Source organism: Odontesthes bonariensis, chromosome 15 (genome assembly GCF_027942865.1).
Source record: "Odontesthes bonariensis isolate fOdoBon6 chromosome 15, fOdoBon6.hap1, whole genome shotgun sequence".
In the NCBI taxonomy this organism is placed as follows: domain Eukaryota; kingdom Metazoa; phylum Chordata; class Actinopteri; order Atheriniformes; family Atherinopsidae; genus Odontesthes; species Odontesthes bonariensis.
In genome coordinates, this window is record NC_134520.1 from 16,401,844 (window position 1) to 16,421,895 (window position 20,052).

The 20,052-nt window shown below is 42.7% G+C and overlaps 2 protein-coding genes across 3 annotated transcripts; both read left to right on the forward strand.

Annotated features, from left to right (window-relative positions):
• The first annotated feature begins 1,041 nt into the window (after positions 1-1,041).
• Positions 1,042-13,385, forward strand: acot11b (acyl-CoA thioesterase 11b). Of its 2 annotated transcripts, none has more exons than XM_075485213.1 (16): positions 1,042-1,264; positions 1,909-2,107; positions 4,384-4,453; positions 4,855-4,915; positions 5,002-5,103; positions 5,196-5,331; positions 5,411-5,564; positions 6,119-6,238; positions 6,409-6,547; positions 6,664-6,719; positions 9,885-9,951; positions 10,042-10,125; positions 10,427-10,560; positions 10,842-10,973; positions 12,038-12,164; positions 12,517-13,385. In XM_075485213.1, the coding sequence occupies exons 2-16, from the start codon at positions 1,918-1,920 to the stop codon at positions 12,673-12,675; spliced, it is 1,731 nt and encodes a 576-aa protein (XP_075341328.1). In that variant the 5' UTR covers positions 1,042-1,264; positions 1,909-1,917; the 3' UTR covers positions 12,676-13,385. The 2 variants fall into 2 exon arrangements, with proteins under 2 accessions (XP_075341328.1, XP_075341329.1); XM_075485214.1 differs by having other exon boundaries at positions 5,202-5,331.
• Positions 13,386-15,515: 2,130 nt separating this feature from the next.
• Positions 15,516-19,763, forward strand: fpgt (fucose-1-phosphate guanylyltransferase). The gene is made up of 4 exons (XM_075485216.1): positions 15,516-15,696; positions 15,773-15,940; positions 16,037-16,129; positions 17,080-19,763. The coding sequence occupies exons 1-4, from the start codon at positions 15,624-15,626 to the stop codon at positions 18,492-18,494; spliced, it is 1,749 nt and encodes a 582-aa protein (XP_075341331.1). The 5' UTR covers positions 15,516-15,623; the 3' UTR covers positions 18,495-19,763.
• The last annotated feature ends 289 nt before the right edge of the window (positions 19,764-20,052 follow it).

A 20,052-nucleotide genomic window follows, 5' to 3' on the forward strand; every position in this document is an offset into this window, starting at 1 on the left:
CTGCCCTTTTGTGCTTGCTGTTTTACAGCTCTGACGTTGGTAGTTTTAATATCAATGAGCGCAAATGATCGGTTTCCGTGTAATTGTTTTCTCCCCAATTCGCCCTTTTGTTCCGTTTTTCATTTTCCAAAAACCTTTAACGATATAGAAAAAATACATAGGTAGAAACTATTTTATACTGAAAATACCATGCCTTACAATATCCATCATCAAGTATATTCAGACGTTACGTCAAAAGTTACGCGGACAGCTTAAGCTCTTACAGTTTTTATTTTTTTTGTATGTATCAGTGATATGATAAGAAAAGTATTTTGGTTTTGCCACGTCTAAACAAAACTATGTTAGGGGCAAAATAGGGTTCAGTAAAAAAAATTATCAAGCGTTCAAAACGAGGAAGAAAAATGCTTTTCTTAAAAAAAAAAAAAAAAACAGCATGCTGCCTCCAAACAACAGGTAATTCAGGGAGCGCCTTGTTTATTTCTGCAGGACAATGCCAAAACACACACTGTACATACTGCAACAAGATGGCACCTCAGTAATAGACTGTAGTTCAGACCTGCCACCACCTGAAAACATATGCCTTTCAAAAATGAAGAAAGAGGAGACGCTGAAGTAGCGGAAAGCAGCTAAAATCGCTCAAGCCTGAATAGAATAAATATTTTTTGGTTTTAAAACTACAGTAACATGTCTACCCAGCGCCCAAGTGATTTCAGTGTTGTAAAAAGAACGTGTCCATGTCTCAGTATTTCTGATTTTTTTTCATAATGCAGATACGTTACTAGTGTCGTTGCCCTTTAGATCTGTGTTTCATAACAGTCACAGCGTTTTTAGAAGTTGTCAGGTATTTATATCTAAAGTGCCCCGAGATGACTCATAGTAGTTGGCTTTGTGAACAAAGGTAAATTGAGAAGAGTAATTGAGTTAAGATTGTCCACAGCCTTGAATGGCGCTTTCATCTCCCCTGAATTAGAGGCAACTCCAGTTCCACCTTAAAAACTGCACATACCGTTACCGGTCAGGAGGTGGTGTCCCTGCCTGCTTCTCCCTCCAGTGGACAAACCTCTTCAGTAAAGCGGCTGTGTCTGCGCTCACTCGGTTTGTCATGTTTTGGGGGAATTAATACCGTCTAAGTCGACATTGTTCGGGTCGCGAGCTCCAGGCTTTCCGAGCCGGTTTTGAACGTGCTCTAACCGACGCTTTTCGGCCCCTCACAGGACTTTTGCGCCGACTTCAGCTTCAGCTTCTGCAGTAAATTTGAAACCGAGTAAGCCCTTCTATGTCGTTTGTTCGTCAAACTTCGACGTTAATGTATTTGCTGGTTTTGACTTGTCACAGTGCGTGACAGGCTGTGACTTGACTGTTAAGTGCTTTGTTTTTTTTTCTTGTTGTTTATCTCTAAAATCTATGCAAACGCAAAGCGCAGCGTCTGTCGTTGGAAACTGGAGAGACAGGTGACCGCACGAGACCCCTGTGGTTGTATCCCACGAATACCCCATTTATCGGCATGTCTTAAAAATAGTTTGTGGCAGCTACACGAAAAAGGTCATGCAGCCTGTAATCGCATATAAAAAGGTCTATATGTGACTCTGCGTGTCAATTGAATGCTCCGATGAGTTTGTAAATGCATAAATGGTTACCTCAGATCCTGAACGTTTGGTTGAAGGGAAAAACAAATGTTGAGCAATTCGTTAGAAAAAAAGCCAAGCTGCAGATTATCAAAGGCTTATCTCAAGTCTTGTGTTGGACTAAGGGTGTGTAGTTCTCAGATTTGATTGTAAATTAAATGAAAGCTCACTTGCTCTTTTTACACTTCCATTAAGGGTCTCATCATCACAACTTTTCATTTTGTGGGCCCAAGTGAAAGTGTCCCTTTTTTTTTTTTTTTTGTCCCCCTGCGTTTTCCTGTAGTTGTGAGACATGACAGCAGAGGAGACAGACGCGGGCATTTCGCTGGAGCCCCTGTTCATCCAGGAGAGCGGGGAAGTGTACAGAAGCCCCACCGAAGTGCAGATGAGTCAGATCGTGATGCCCTGCCATGCCAATCACCGCGAGGAGCTGAGTGTCGGACAGCTGCTGAAGTGGATGGACTCCACAGCCTGCTTGTCTGGTAACCAGAAATCAGAATCAGAATCAGAATAACTTTATTAATCCCTTGCGGGAAATTCTTTTGTTGCAGTGCTCTTATTTACAGGAAAATAAAGATTAATAAGAATAAGATAGGGAATAAAATAAAATAAGAATAAAAATATCGATATGTACAAAAATAGAATAAACAATAAACAGTATTTACAATGCTACTCAGTAGCTAATTATTATTGTTATGACCGGGTTATTGCACATGGTGAAGTGATGTCAGAGACTGGAATTATACAGTTTGATGGCCACAGGCAGGAATGACTTCCTGTGGCGCTCTGTGGTGCAGCGTGGTGCAATCAGTCTCTGGCTGAAGGTGCTTCTGTGGCTGACCAACACATTATGAAGAGGATGTGCAGGATTGTCCAGCATGGATTTGATCCTGGACAGCATCCTTCCGTCTGACACTGCTGTCAGAGAGTCCAGCTCCTCTCCGACAACGTGGCTGGCTTTGCGGATGAGTTTGTTCAGTCTGTTGGCGTCCTTCACCTTCAGTCTGCTGCCCCAGCATGCAACAGCGTAGAGGATGGCACTGGCCACCACAGACTCATAGAACATCCGCAGCATTGTCCGACAGATGTTGAAGGACCTAAGCCGCCTCAGAAAATAGAGACGGCTCTGGCCCTTCCTGTAAAGGGCGTTTGTGTTTTTTGTCCAGTCCAGTTTATGGTCCAAGTGCACCCCTAAGTATTTGTAGTCCTCCACCATGTCCACGTTGACCCCACAGATGGAGACAGGGGTCACTGGGGCCTTACTCCTTCTCAAGTCCACCACCAGTTCCTTGGTCTTTGCCACGTTGAGCTGCAGATGGTTCTGCTCACACCAAGTGGCAAAGTTGTCCACCACACCCCTGTACTCCGTCTCATCACCATTACTGATGCATCCAACTACTGCAGAGTCATCAGAAAACTTCTGAAGGTGGCAGCTTTCTGTGCAGTAGCTGAAGTCCGTGGTGTACAGGGTGAAGAGGAAGGGAGAGAGGACGGTCCCCTGCGGGGCCCCGGTGCTGCAGATCACCTTGTCTGACCCACAGTGCTGCAGGCGCACGTACTGTGGTCTGCCAGTCAGGTAATCCACAATCCAGGACACTATGGGGGCATCCACCTGCATCGCCGTCAGTTTCTCACCCAGTAGAGCCGGCCTGATGGTGTTGAATGCACTGGAGAAATCAACGAACGTGAGAAATTGAGAAAGTGAGAAATCCTCTCACTTTTACAAACTGGGCGTTTGGGAAGAGCTTCTCCTGTCCAAGACAACCCGGAACAAAAACACATTGAGAACTCGCAGCTCTCTGTAACGCAGCCCAAGGCATAGAAGGACAGAAAATGGGAACAAAGTGGTCACAACCAAAGGCTAAAAAATTGCTACAAGAGGACATGCGACGACCACAAAACCACAGAACTACTAGTGTCATGTTCGTTTGTCTGAGAGAAGATATACAAACTCCAAGCCTAGCTCAGAATATATTGAATGGTTCCAGTTCCACAGCGCTGTGGACCTCTCTCTGCCAGGCAGTCTGATCAGAAAAAGGGCATTTTTGACTCCCCCTGTAAGCATGTGGCAGTTTCTCTCAACACTCGACTTGGTCTCTTTCCTTTTTTAAACCTTCACGCCGTTGGGTCAATGCTTGTTCCCTTCAGAAAGGAGTCTATCAACTCTGTATTAGCACAGTGCATAAATATGCACAATAAAAGGTATTATTTAACCCTCAACACTAGGGAGAGATGCAAACCCATGAACGGCATGCAAATGAATAACTTTTAAGGAAACAGAAGAAATCCTAAACAACCAAGAGACACAAAAAGGCTGCCGTCTCACAGTCCATCCACGAGATGTTCACGCGTGCTACTGAAACGGTTTAATCTTCAAATATTCACAGTGCAACACACAGTATGCAAAGTCAGACGTAAGGCTTAGATATTTCAGATTGAAATGTGTTGTCGTAGCATAGCTACGTGCTTCGGTGCCGCTGGCAGCATGGATGATGGCACCCTCATCTGTCAGAGGTTTCAGGCGCAGTTCATATTCAAGTGTTTTATTTTTTTAATACAAGAAGAGAAGATGATGACTCTTTGGGAGTGATAACTTCTGATGCTGTTATATAGACTGGTATAAACCGGACCTGGAGCTTTTTGCCTGATAGATGTTTTCCATTTATCTTCATAGTTGCACATATTTATTCAACAGAAGCGAGCTAACCATTTTTTTTTTAAATTTTTTTTTTTTATATGTGCTCTCTCCTCTCGCCAGCTGAGAGACACGCAGGCTGTTCCTGTATCACTGCGTCGGTGGATGACATCCATTTTGAACACACCATCGGGTAAGGTATTAACAGTAATGCTGCTCTGCCAGGAGGGAGCTTCCTCTGAGTGTTTCCTGTGCAGACAGAACATATTGTATCGAGTCCATTAGAAGAGAGGAAAAGAATTTCATTACAGCATTAAGGATAAATGAATCTAAAAAGTCTGTTTGTTTTTAAAAAAATAAATAAAAATCAGTATCAAATGGAAACATAGGCTCGATCCTGTTCTATTTAGGATTTCTAGATCGACATGCACGTCTCTGCAGTCACTGCTGTTGACTGAACAGTGTGTCTCTTAGCTGAGAGGGTTCAGGCTGTGTTTGGTGCAATCACCACTCCATGTTGATAGTAAAGTGTGGTGTGTGTGTGTGTGTGTGTGTGTGTGTGTGTGTGTGTGTGTGTGTGTGTGTCTCCTTTAGGGTAGGAAAGGTCGTCAACATCATAGCAAAAGTCAACAGAGCCTTCACGTCCAGCATGGAGGTTGGTGGATGTCTCCTTGTGCTTTCAGCGTGTCTGAAGTTCATATTATTTCCTTAAAAAAATGGTGATGCTTCTTCAAATTTCAGGTGGGCATATTGGTGACTTGTGAGGACCTTTACACCGGCAAGCAGTGGAACGTTTGCCACGCCTTTGCCACTTTTGTTGCCAGACGAACCGAAGCTGGGAAGGTAAAGTGGCGAGAAGAAAAGATGGGTGAGCGCAGAGGTACTTGGCCAAAGCTGGTATAAGATCTATATGAGAGCTTGCTATATGTACCCAGGTACAGCTGCAGCAGGTGATTCCTCATACGCAAATGGAGCAGATGGAGTACAGCCTGGCAGCAGAGCGGCGGAGGATGAGGCTCATCCACGCTGAGACTATCACAGACCTACTGAGCAGCAGCACAGCTCAGCTAGGTACAGGCGTGAGGCTTCAGGTCACAGAGCAGTTTGAAACCAGACTGATTAAAGCGCCTTGTTGTTGCTCTTTTATCAGGAGAATGCCAGGAGTACCAGGACTCTGTGCCGGCCGAGCGGACACGAGTTCAGAGTGTGGAGCTAGTGCTACCACCTCACGCCAACCATCAAGTCAGCACTTTTGGAGGCCAGATCATGGCCTGGATGGAGAATGTGGCTACCATTGCAGCAAGGTTAACTTTGTTCAAATACTAATTAAAAGCTTGATGCAATTTCCCCTAGGGGATAAACAAAGTGTTTTTGGGTTTTTTTAATTTGATAACAATAGTTGAAGTGGCGCATTAGTTTGTTTCAAGAATTTCAATACATCTGTGTGAATATTAACCAAAAACGTAGTCGGGTTTCTAAAAGAGTCCTAAAAACAGATGTTTTACTACTGGCCATTACCAAGCCTGTTAGGTGTTTGGTTGGATAGAAGTTACTCTCTTTCCTGTAAGACTTCTTAAATGTGGCGTGCCTTTGGTGAAGTCAACACTGTGCAGATGTTGTTTTGTAATCTTTTTACAGGTTGGTGAGCATCAGCGAGGCTTTTTCTGAGGCCCTCAAAGTTCTCCAATGTTCTTACTGTGAGACCTTTCTAAAAACGTGCTGTAAAGATCCAGTTTTAACAGATCCCTGTCCTGTAAATAGCCAAAACAGGGCACTGACACCTGATTGTCATCCCAGTGATTGAAAACGCCTACTTTAATGTCGCTTTCCCCCATTTCTTTACCATATTCTGATCTAGCCGCTTGTGTAACGCTCACCCAACCCTGAGGATCATAGACATGTTCCACTTTCGTGCCCCGTCCCACATCGGTGACCGACTGGTGCTGAAAGCCATTGTTAACAATGCCTTCAAGCACAGGTGAGGCTCTGCGTTATGAAACACATTTCCGTTAACAATGCTCATCTCATCTTATCCGTGTTAGAAATGCATCACCATAACATTTACAGTGCATACATATCTAAACTGTATATATAGTGTTTGTGTGTCTCCTTATGAACCTGCATGCCTGCTCACATGTTGTGTTCTAGCATGGAGGTGGGAGTTTGTGCTGAGGCCTACCAGGGCAGAGAACCTCTGCGCCACATCAATAGTGCTTTCATGACCTTTGAGGTTCTGGACAGTGACAGGAAACCATGCACGTTACCACGACTACGACCTGAGCCTGTTGTAAGTTTTCTTAGTTGTATTTCTGTCTTTTAGAGGCCTTAGACTGCACTGACACCAGAGTTCATAGAAAGTGTATTCTTGGTTGGGATTACAGTAGGTTTCCCCTTGTTTTACAGGACGGAAGAAGACGCTATCAAGAAGCTATTGCCCGAAAGAAGATTCGCCTCGATAGGTTAGCATCTCCCGTTGATTACGTTTGTTTCTTTTGATTAAGCCTTTGTACTGTGGTTATAATGTGGTTTATTTCTGTTGGGTCTAAAAGTTAACCCAGCTGGAACACAGTTCACTCAAGACAACCCCAGTGATCAACAAAACACACAGTGCACAAGATTGTATTTTTGTTTACTCAAAATGAAAATCTATATACAGTTTTCCAACATTTCTCTCCTGTTTTTCATTTTTAGTTACCACGAGTCAACATCAACCTAGTACCATTCACATAATGTGTTTTCAGTATTGGTGTCATTTAGACTGTAGTATCCTTGCTGAGCTACTCCGGGTCATCTTGGACAAGTAAGACATAGTTAGAAAACAGCCCTGCCATCATATTGTTAATCATTGATTTAAGACAAGGAATAATGCACATTGTAAATAGGAAAAGCAGAAACATGACACAGAGAATAGGTATTGCAATTCGCATTAGGATGTGCCACCATGGTCCTGAAGTCAGCCAGGACATCAAGTGGAGACCTTGAGCATTATTGTCTTGACCTATGGCCTTTTGAAGGTTACGTAGGCCTTGCATAGCTACGGGTACATTAGTTCCGATTTCGTCCCGAATGTAGGTACAACATGTAGTATTTATCATCACACAAACGCCACCAGAAGCTGCAGTTAGAAGATCTAAAGCCATTCTGTTCTGAAGAATCATTGTCCGCAAAGCGCACACGCCCGTCCAATTGGCTGGCAGCATCAGATATGCATCTCATCCACACAACCACCATCAACCATCCACCTTGCACCAAATAAGTACCATTTGAGGTGCCACTGAGTCCTCCTTCTCCATGAGCTGCTGTCTCAGTACAATCTGTGGTCATTTTTAAGCGGCCAACTGGAACTGAACCTTTTTCTTGAGAATAACACATGGCGTGTTTCCCTGTCAAATTCATGAACACTTTCTGTGGTCTGAGTTACCCTTTGATGGTGTATTTGTAATTTATCCAGAACATGGTGTCACATATGCCTTTACGTAATCCCACTTTGTAGGGATCAGTATTATTGACCTTAATGTTTGAACGTTGATAGCCTACTCCAGCAAAGCTCGCAAAGCATTTACTTTGAGTTTTGTTCATTCGTTTCCCATACAATGAAGCTTGTTGAGCTGAGTGAGGCATAACTGAACACGCATAACAATTGCTTCTGTTATAAGTGCGAGTTAACACTCGCGCATAAGAGTACCACATGTTAGTGTCTATTGGGTGTTTAGGGTCCTCAGGAGTCCAGTCATGGTTGGTATGGTATGTCCATCCTCGTGATTGCTGCAGCCCTCCTGCTCCTGACCATGTCCACAGCCTTAGGGATACACCTAAAAACAGTCCTGTAACCACCAGACATAGTTTTCCAGCCATTCTAAATGAGTGTGGATCAGTTGTTTTCTTCACTGGTTTGAGACCTAGTGTGAGCTATGTATCACACTGCCCTTTGTAGCCAGACTTCCACCACTACTCGTTGTCAGCTGGGAAATGTGTTACCGTCTTGCAGTGGCTGAGATGTATCCACGATGACCTTTCAGCGATTTTTCACTGCTGTGGGAGTCGACAGCAGGACCTGGAACGGGCCTTCCCAGTGTGGACTTGACCAACACTTCCGCTTTATGACTTTTATCAGGACCCAATCTCCTGGTTTGGCATGTCGTTCCTGTGGAGAAATAACAGCATTCGGCAGATCATTTGCACTCACAATTTCTTTCTCTTGCAACATTTTGCACATCCATTCTGCCAGTGTGGTCTCTTCTACTGCTTTATTTCCGTCTGCTGCAAACACAGGTAATAGAAAAGGTCTGCCTTTGACTATTTCAAATGGAGTTAAACCGTTCCCTGTGGGTGTGATTCGCATGTACAGCTTGACTAGGTCTAAACAGTCTGGCCATGCTTTCCCCGTTTGCTCCATTGTTTTCCTGAGCCTTAGTTTGATTGTCCCATTTGTTCTTTCCACCAGCCCAGCACTTTGTGGGTGGTATTTTTTTTAATGTCATTCCCAAATGCTGTGCCATCCTGGACACAACCTCATTGACAAAGTGAGTACCATTATCACTATACAGTTTCTCAGGAATGGCATATTGAGGTACTATGGACTTACAGAGTGCCTTAGCTACTGTCAAAGCGTCCCTATGTTTGCTCGAAACTATTTCAACCCATTTAGAAAAAGGGCATATCAGGACAAGGCAATACTTGTAGTTTTGGTATTTGTTCAATTCGATAAAGTCCATATGTAGATGTTGAAATGGGTGTTGAGCTTGCGGTAACTGACCACGTTTAGGTCTTACATTGCCCTGAGCGTTGTGCTTACAACAAATAAGACATGCTCTGCAAAAAATTAAATCCAAATGCATAGAAATGCTTCTGTATCATATTAACCATCCCTCCTGTTGAGACTTGGCAAGGCCCATGGCTTAAAATTGCAGCTGTTTCATATAAATTGCGTGGAAGGATTGGTTTACTATTTTTTATATAGAGACCATTTGAAAAGATGGCATCATTTTGTCCTTAGTTTGATTTAACAGTGTGTGTGGGTCAGGCAACATTAGGTGCTGTGCTTTCCACTGCTTGATTCACAGCTCTTAAGATCTTGTATCGTTCTCCAGTTCTCAGAATCTGCTTTTCTGACTGAAAAGATTAGTGAAATTCTGCGAATTCCTGAACAGGCACATTAATTTGTATCTCCCTCCTTCGAATTTAGAATAGAATATAATTACTGCGTAAAAAAGCATCAGGATTATATTCACAAACATTACAAACCTACAACAAAGGAAACGAATATGATGAAAAAACTATGTGAATATTCTAAAGATCGAGTCAGCCAACATAAGGTCGTGTAAGTCACGTACGCGACCGCTGAAACGGCGCCATCGTTCCGTTGTTCTTTTGGCATCATGTGATAGATTCCATTGTTTACAGTAGTTTGCAGCAGCGAATGACTTGGCAGGGCAGCACATCACAGCTGAGCAGACTTTGGTGCTGACTGTGTCGAGAATAATCAGCTCATTGTTCAGCTGTTAAACTCCCCGCCTCCAGTCAAATCTTTATTCTTCTGCTTCAGTGAAACTGTTCACACCGGTTAGGTTGATGGTCTTAGTTTTGTGCCTTAAGAGTATCATTATTGTCTTTCATGTTCACAGGAAATATATCATCTCCTGCAAGCAAACTGAAGTCCCCCTGTCTGTGCCGTGGGATCCAAGTAACCAGGTACTAGACGAAGTGCTAAAAGCTGCTCAGATATCGAGTTCAAGCTCACGAGTTCAGACAACCCTTTCGTTTTTTTACATTTTTTTTCAGATGTACCTGAGTTACAACAACGTATCGGCGCTGAAACTAACAGATACCAGAAACAACTGGGTATTAACTTCAGAGAAAAATAAGGTCAGCGTTGTTTACAATACCGTCCAGGACACGGCTTGTTGAATAGTTACAGCTGTTGAGTTTTCCAACATGCATTCTGATGTGGTGTTTTTTTTTTTTTTTTCTGTTTGGAAACATGTGCAGCCACAGTGGGGGTGCTCAAAATGTGGGACATATTTTCCATTTGAGTAGATGAGTTTACACTCTCCCATGATGCACCCACCAGTTATAGTGGCCGCTTTTAGAACTCACCTCACACCTGATATGTACGTGTTTGATACCTGGGACAAATCCTGTTTACAGACTCCTGTTGCGTTCGTAGGTCAGGCTGTACACGCTTGAGGAAAACCACACGCTGTGTATCAAGGTGGAGATGTTTGTCAGCGTCCCAGCAGAGCAGTCGTTCCACCTGCTGTCAGACCTGAGAAGGAGAAAAGAATGGGACCGGCATTATGAGTCAGTAAAGTAGACATATTTAGCTTTTGGCATCCTGGGATTTGGTGCATTTTACGAGTTTGCATTTCTCCGTGCCGCACGACTGCAACCGACAGCGGGACCAGAAGGGTAAAGTGTGTGAGGCTGTCACCGTTTATCTGCGCCTAATATTCCAAACTAAACAGTAACTCTTTGTCTTAACTTGACTGTTGACTTGTGTCAGCAGCGTGTGCTCAACCACTGAAAATCTATAGCCTCATATATGCACTTTCCACCTGCCTGATATTCTGTCTCAACTGCAGGGAGTGTGAGGTGATCAACCAGGTGGATGAAGATGACACCATTTATCGTGTAGTCACACCCTCTGTCAGCAAAGGGGGCAAAGGGAAGGACTTTATCTTACTGGCATCTAGAAGGAAGCCATGCGATCCCAGGTGTTGTAAAATGGCGTTTCATATTTTGTACCTTTGCAACTTTCTTTGCTTTAACCTTTTACATTTTATTTCCAGTGTAGATAAACACAGAATCCATTCTGCCCATCCAAAATCTATTATACCCTGTATTTCATGTATGATATCTGCTTAATTTTTTTATTTTTTATCCTAGTTGTTATTTGATGTTCATGTTTAATTCTGCAGCCAAAACCTGTTCACCAGCTGTAAACATTTGGCACATTATGAGCCAAAAACACAAGAAAGGAGGCTTCAAATTGTTGAACAGCTGAAATTTCCCATGCAGCAAGAATAGGAAATCAATTCGCCTTCAAAAATACAAAATCACTACTTTTCTAAGTGTTGTTAGCGTCCAGGGTTCCTAAACAGCTTTGAAGAGTATGGAATTTGTCTGTAGAATTTTCCAGCATTCGTATTAATATTACAGTTATTTACAGGTATTCCTTGATATGTGTATGAAAAAGAAAAGAGTGGAATGGGGGGGGGGAACACATTTGTGTTTACGGGCAATTTTTCCTGTTTTGTTTTCTAAAACCTAAAAAAAATTGCTTTTCTCAAGATGAATTATTTCAACAAGCGAAGTTGTTTTCACCTAGATTATATATATTGAACGTAGATGGAGAGTGGTGATGGAATCTGAGACAGGCAGCAAATCAAGTGAGCATCAGAGTTATTTACTTTTATGCCAAAATCTGTGTTTCTTTGCAGCCAGAGGCACGAGTTTGGATTAGTCCCATTTTAATTTATTGCTTTAGGATTATAATTGGCTTGAACGGGACTGTTTTGTTTTGTTTTTTTTAAATGGCCTAAAAGGTCTACTGAGGGATCTGTAAAATGTATTCCTAAAAAGTGTGAGTAGGCATCAACTTGTTTAAAAGCAAAGTAGAGTTTCAACATTTAGGAGCCATTTTCATTTAAATGCGGGGTTCTTATCATTTTCAAATCATTGTTTCCTCCCCCCAGCACACAAGCATCCCAACTTCTCTGTAAACGGGCTTTTCATTTTCACAAAGCTTCACGATGATTTCGTCTCTTGTCCGTCCCAGGGACCCATATCTGATTGCCCTGCGTTCTGTGACTTTACCCACTCACCCGCCCACAGAGGACTACACCAGAGGAGAGGTGCTCTGCGCCGGCTTCACTATCTGGGAGGAGTCCAGTGCGGTCACTAAGGTCGGCTACATGAGAAGGGGCAAGCGAGCTTGTTGCAGCTGCACTGCATGTTTCACAGTGTTCCACAAGTGCAACTTGAAAGCAAGAAAATGTATGCTGGGCTTTTGTTTCATTCAGCCACTCTGCTCCCCAACTTCTGGAATTCCCTCGTGCCAGACATTTGCAATATTGACTCTTTCCCTCCGTTTAAATCAAGACTCAAAACTCAGCCGTTCAAGAAAACATCCCCCTGTGATTACGTTCTTCCATGTTTTATTTGTTGTTTTATTGTGTCTTCTTGTCTCTGTTTGTATTGTACAGTGTCCTGAAAGGCGCTTTTAAATTAAATGTATTATTATTATTGTTATTATAGTTCACCTACTACAACCAGGCCACCCCAGGGGTCCTTCCCTACCTCTCCACAGACATCGCTGGCCTCTCCTCGAGCTTCTACAGCACTTTTTCCGCCTGCAGCCGATTCCTGGAGGCCAACAAGGACAGTCTGGCTGCTCTGCCACCCTCTGCATCTTGACACAACAATCTCCTGACAAGAATGAGATTAGCTTGAGGAGGAAGGAGTCGCATCCTCTCACTGTCTTCTTCCTGTTTCAACACTACTGTGGAGGTGCTGTGCTCCAAAAAAGTCGTAGTTGAATGTAACCGTGCCACCCTGAGATTACAAAGGGTTATGGATTTGTAGTTATGAGAACCCCCCCCTCCTTGTTCCTCGTTTGCAGATAGATTAATAGGTCTGAAGAAAGCGCACAACAATTCTGAGGCGGCTATTAGATTTTAAACCTCTTACATTTCATAAGACCCAATATATTAAGGAAAACTTGATGTGCAATTTTAATTTTGAGATGAATGTGTCATATCTTGGTGAATAGTTTTTAAATACAATCTCAGTTTCAGTTATGACAGCCAAGTTTTTAATAGTGGTGCCAGTATGACTAACATCAGTATAAATTTATTGTAAGCTGAACTGTTTAAAACTCCTATTTCATTTTATACCACCACTTTAAGAAAGTTTAGAGCTATTTGATTAAAGGAATAGGAAGCTATCGCTTACATTTATTATATAGCAGTGTTTTACTGCGGTACATCAGTGTATAGTTTTGTAGAGATGCACTTTGACTAATTGTGTTGTATGTATACATTCAGTGATGAGGATATCACTTAACAAGCTGTCATGATTTTACTAAACCAATAAACACAATAGAGCACTGGACTGTGCTCATTTGAGCTGTTGCGTTGTTGTGCAAACCCACCTCCCCCCTCGCATTCTTTCCATTCCTGAGCTGTTTTTTTGTTTTTGTTTTTTTGTGGAAACGCAGCTCGGGGTTGTATCCCACTTCAACTTGCGAAGTTAGTGTTGTAGTGGGTGGACAAATCCAGCAGAGCAGCATGAGGAAGTCTTAGTGAAACGGTCAAATCTGAGCCTTTTCTCTGCCTTAGACTGAGGTTTGAAGGTCATGGCTCTACTTGCTTTCCAGGTATTTTTTTCCATTTGTACGATATGTAAAACAAGAAGGAGCCAATCCACCTGCTTAAAAAAATAAGAGAAAAACTATATAATCTGTACATATATTCAGTACAGTGGAAATAAGTAATAATCAGACATTTATAATCAGTTATTCAGTAAAATAAATCTGGCCACAACATCCCAGATGAAATTATGATAGGCTATAATGTTGGGCAAATGAGGCAAGTTTGCACAAATTACGCTTCTGCTTAGGTGTGCGACCTGCACACTTAACACAGAACAGGCCTCCAGTCTCTCATGGAATGTCGACCCCGGCCCCCCCGTGATGCTGTGGCTCAACAGACTGGTTTAATAACTCCTTTTCTCATAATCTAAAGCCATCTGATTTACCTGTTGGTATCGGTGTGTTTGCTTCCTCAGTTTAACATCTTATTGGGGCACAGTGCTTTTTTGATTATTATTGAGGACTTTATGTTACTTCATTTAGGTACTTGTAGACCGAAAATTATCTACTCATCTCTTGTCAATACAGCAAATGATGAAGATTAATTTACGCGTGTTACACACAGGGAACAAAGTTAACAAACTTATTTGATCTTGAAGAGAGCTTATCCATCGGGATTGGGGTGGGGGCCTGTTTGTCACTGATAACTATGATGCAGCCAACCCACACTGATCACATTAATAGTAAAAACACCTCCAATAGTAAATTGTGTCTGGCTTTTTTTAAAAGTATAAACAAAGCACATATCATCCATTTGGGGGTTCTGTCCCTTCCTTCAGTGTCACAAAAGAGCATACAAAAGGGAATAATTCCCTTCCCAGAGGACACTGAACAATGGGAAATTACAGGTCAGTCCTCCTCTCATGTCCACACCACCATGTGAGACATTAATGCCTACCTAGTGATTAGTTTGGCTGGCTCAAAAAAGAATCAACAGCTGCTAGCACCCCTCCATTTTTTTAACCAATCAGCTGACCGATGACTGCTGAATGGCCCTTTTGGGAGGGGAGGGGCATTAAAGGTACAGAAGAAACAATGGGTTTTCAGACAGATAGTGTGTAGGGTGTTCTCTCAGAAATACATACAGTGAGCATAATTTAACACGACCTAACGTGGTCATTTTTGACTGATCAAACGACATTTAAGATGAAGATTACTTTATTGTCATGTACACGCGAATGTTAACACAAAATTACTCCTCCGCATTTGACCCATCCAGGTTGGCACCTGTTGAACACACATGCACACAATCACACTCATGGAGACAGATGCCATTCACTGGAGCGGTGGGCAGCCAATCACAGCGCCCGGGGAGCATTTCTCAACTTAACCAAATATCCTTGGTGTCTGTGCCCAACCAAATCGAGGCTGAGAGAAAAATTCAAATTGACTTGCCTAAACCTAACCAAGCAGCATCTGAAAACAAAAGAAACAATGCACAGAAATATTAGCAACACAGGACATGGCTTCCCTCCAGAATCAAGCTGCTCATTCACCATCACCTGCTGCCCCGAAAACCAAACTTCTGTGGGTCTTTACAGTACCTCTGAGTGGGGGAATCCAGGTGCATACTATGACAAAGTTGCTACAGTACTTGACTTGCCATTGGGAATGTTTCTGTTTTGCCAGCACATAATTTCAACACTTTTCACATCACAACCACTTACTTAAGTGTTTAAAATTCTGTGAGATGAGCTTAGAGGATGACAAGAGGTGTAACAAAGCCTTTGTAAAGACCTGAGGGATAGTTTACAACCTTCAATGTAAAATGACAGAGAATTTTTCAAAATAAGAGAGGATTAATAGATAGATAGATTAATTTGTAACCGTGTCCCTGTAGTTCGCTCTTTGACTCGTGCGCCACGCACTACACACTACCACGTGACCACACCCGGAAATAGGAGACCGAAAGCTGTTACTGTGAAAAATAATTGTAGACACAACTAATCTGGCACAATACCGACGCTATTGAATAGATAGTGGAACCGTCAGTATGAGTCGGGATGGTACAAGGAAGCTACAATTTGCAACAAGAGAAAAGCTCGGGAAATTTAACTCTCTTCGCGGTGAGTTTATCTTCCATTCACCTAACTGTCTGTCTTCTGTAGTTCAGTGGAAGTAACTTTTTTGCTTTGTCCGAAGGTCGAGAGGTGCAGCCAGGTGAGTTTTGGGATGTAGTGGCCGTGACTGCTGTGGACGGCAGCCAGAGGGAAGCTTATGAGCTGCAGATCAGCGAGAAAATTGACAGAAAAGAGCTTCCCCTTGGAACTCACTACAAGGTCTTCTCAGATCCTCCTGGATCCAAAATAGGTGGGTGAGTCAGACAAACGATGGAACTTAAATAAAAAGTTATTTCATTTCACTTTTTATTAAATTATTATTATTGTTGTTATTGCTGTATTAAAGGGAATGGAGGCTCTACTTTGAATGCACTGCAGCAGCTGAATGACATCTATGGAAAAGCTCTAAGCAGAATGAGAGTCATCCTGATCCATGCAGGTTGTCCTCCCTTATCTATCTATCTATCCATCTATCTATCTATTAGTATTGCTTTATAACAGGGTTTTAACGATCCTGGTTCTGGGGAACTGAAAGACGGCATTATCTTTTTTCCTTTCACAAAGGATTATTCAGTGTATCTTATTCTAAAGGAGATGATAAAGGAAGCTCTGATGCCTCAGAATTTAAATTTGACCCGCTCTTATCATTGCTACTATTAGGAACCCTCTTAAGCAAAAACAACAAAAACTATTCACGAGTCCATTAATGAAGGCGCTTCTTTAAGTGTGTTTGTGCAACATCGTCCCGCTGCCCCACGCACTCTCTCTGTTTTACCTGCATACATTCTTTTTACTTTAAAATAAATGGTGAAGTCGTAAATTAGCAGCAATTTTCTCGTCTAGTTGAACAGTCTTTTAAAATATAAGCAACATTCACACTCATACGGTGCTTCTTAGTCTAAACAGTGTTTTTCTTTGCACACTTTGACACATGGAACGGGAAAGCCAGTGAAACCAAACCACTGACCTTCTGATTGGCTCTTCCTCCTTTGCCACAGTTATTGAAAACAAAGCACGACAACATTGCAAAGTCTATAGCGATGTCCAGAGAGAGTCTTCAGTCACCTTCACTCTTACTCAAATTCTCCATTTCCTCTCCATTTCTGCCTAAAACAGACATTTTCCTTCAACATAAGAGTAAAAGAAATGCCCTTAAGCTGTTGTTATGGGCTTTAAATTTAAGATAGAAGTAAATATTCTCTCAATGATATGACATATCATCAAAACCACCCCTTTCCAAAACTAAAACAGAAACAAAGAAATAAGAAGACTTGTTCATTGTAGCCCATGAAAATGTGAAAGCTGGACAGAAAATAACAAACTGAAAAGCATTACAGGTGTAAAGATCTGTCAAATATTCCTCACTCTTGTGTCTTCTCATTCTTCCAGGTGGGTTTAGTCAGCGACTACCCAGTGCCAGTGCTCTGGGAAAGATCTTCATGGCCCTGCCGCTGGGTGATCCCATCTACCAGATGCTGGAACTCAAACTGGCCATGTATGTGGATTTCCCGTCACAAATGAAGCCAGGCGTCCTGGTGACCTGTGCCGATGACATAGAGCTCTATAGCATTGCAGAGGATGAGAATGTTAAGTTTGACAAACCTGGCTTCACAGCTTTAGCCCACCCCTCCCCACTCTCAGTGGGAACTACCCACGGGGTGTTTGTGTTGGATCCACATGAAAAGTCCTCTTACCCAGAAATGGAAAACGCTTCCTGTCTGCGCTTTCTGCACAAGCCGAGCATTGATAAGATGCGAGAAAGTGGAGCTGTTTGGAAGAGGGCCGGTGGACTGTTTTCTATGTCTTGTGCTGAATTTGTCTACACAGACAGCACCTATTATATCGACTTTGATACTGCAAAGTCTCTTATGAACCTACTGACAGAGTTGGGGACTTTGGACTGTGAGATAGATGCATATGGGGACTTCCTTCAAGCACTGGGCTCTAAAGCCACGATAGAGTACACCAGCAACACTGCTAATGTCACCAAAGAGGAGAGCAGTTTGGTCGAAATCCGCCAAAAGATCTTCCATACTCTCACAGGGACTCCCTTGAATGTCATCCTCCTCAACAACTCCAAATTTTACCACATTGGAACCACTTCAGAGTACCTCTTCCACCTGACAGAGGATGAGGCTCTGAGGAGTGAGCTGGGTCTCCTGTCGTCCGTCTTCAGTGTGCATGTGAATGAAAAGTCTCAAGGCTCCTCTGGCTGCTGTGTGATGTACAGTGTCCTCGATCCCAGTTGCTCTGTGGGAGCTGGATCAGTGGTGGAGTACTCCAGACTGGGAGCAGGGGTGTCTGTAGGCGGAGGGTCCATAGTCAGCAGCTGCTGGGTCAGCGCAGGCCTCTCGGTGCCAGCCGGAGCCTTCCTCCACTCACTGTGTGTGAACCACCAGGACCAAAGCAGGTTTGTTACCGTCTTCTTTGGGATCAAGGACAACTTGAAGCACAGCGTGGACAGACCTGCGTATTTGGAAGAGCTGAAGTTTTTTGGGTCCAGCCTGGCACAGTGTCTGGCTCTTTGGGGGTTGCAGAAGGAAGTCCTGGAATTCTCTGGCGACGGATCCAGCTGTAGTTTGTGGAACGCCTGTTTATTCCCCGTTTGCTCCGATCAGGAAAGTTCATTCTCGATGTCTCTCGAGATGCTGCAGGCCGTCCTGGGTGGATCTACGAGCCCTCTGTCCAAAGACACGCAACTTATGTCAATGCAGGAGTGTTTACAGTGTAAGAACCTGGAGGTGATGCTGAAGCTCAGGAAGGGACTACGTGATAACATTACACAGAGGGGAGTGACTAATTAAAACATCCATGTACTGTCCAATGCCAAAGTCATGAGCCAAACCCCTATGTATTGCCATGAAAATATTCTTAGGGATTTATTGATCGGTGCAAACATAAATGTAAATACTGTCTATTAGGCAGAAAAAAAGCTTGAAAGTTTCTTTTGGGGCCTTTTTTGTGCTTGAAGGATTCCCAGGTCATTGCCGAATGGCTGAACGAACAGAAACGTCTCTGAAAAAGATCACAAGCACAGAACAGGACATGTTCTGAAAAAAAACTCGAAAGACCCTCAGAGAGCCCAAAGGATCAAGAACTACATAAAAGGTTGGCTCCGTGGAAGCTCAACCCAAAGATATTCAGATCATATCTTAGTCCAGATAAGTGGGTCTGCTGCGAATCAGTAGGATAATGCATCGTTCACTTGAGCTTTTGTCTGCAAGATTATCTCTTTTTTTTTTCTTCTCCAATATGTGATAACGTGGCGTAACTGTAAAATCCATCCATTCGTTGAACTTGTTTTCCTGTTTCAAAGAAACCCCATGTCATGCTCATTTTAGAGGTTTGTAGTGTGATTTGTTTTCCGTATCACTGAAAGGCACCGTGAAAACTCAATTTGGCCCTCAGCTGTTTAACCTGACTCACACCATCCAAAATAATTGTAACCGCTGCCACGTCGGCTGCACGTGTTGGCAAGGATTTTACAATGTGGCTGACTGGAAACCAAAATGAAAATAATAACACAGTGGATGTTTAGTTCCTCAGTACCCGGCAACTCTCGAGGTCAACGACAGAGACACTATCAGTCAAAAGTTTATACACATCCACTCATTCAAAGTGCATGGAAGAGTATGTCCAAACGTTTGTCTACTACTGTATAGTGAGGAAATGACAGCCATGCAGGTGTTATGCAGATGTATCGCATGGTCAGGTAGATATGGAACAAAAGAGGGTCTGTCATCCAGTTCAGGAGGAGTGTTATGTTAGTCAGAATTTCTCTTTTTGGTGTAGACTTTGTAACTTTTGTAGCTTTGCAGATTTTTTTTATATACACAAAAATTCCATATGACACAGTAAAGAAAAGGGAAAAGACCATTCTACATGTATGACCACTAAGACAACTGAAACATTTTGATATTCTTTTAAGTGCCTGTTTGTTTTGCCTCCTCAGCGTTTAATTCCCACATTTTTTCAGGGCCATTAAAAGGCCCACATCACGATGCAAAAAGACAAAAAACTGGAAATAAAACTTTCGTATGAAAATAAGAAAACAAGGGTAAAAAAGGATTTAAAAGGCTTTAAATAAAATCTGATAAAGAATTATACGAGTTGCTTTTTTTCTGTAATGTCAAGTTCAAAATACGAGGTGTCAAAAACACAGAGGAATGAAAGAAAGAAATGATGGATTCACTTGGGACCATCAGATTCTCCTGCATCCTACTCACCCTCATTGGACCGCACAGGTTTGTTTGCTTTGTTTTGCACTGCATGTGTATGGACACACAGTGGAGGGAGATCGGTCGTCATAGTTGCGAAGCGTTCCACTTTGAGATGTTTATTTTTAGCCGACAGCTATGATCC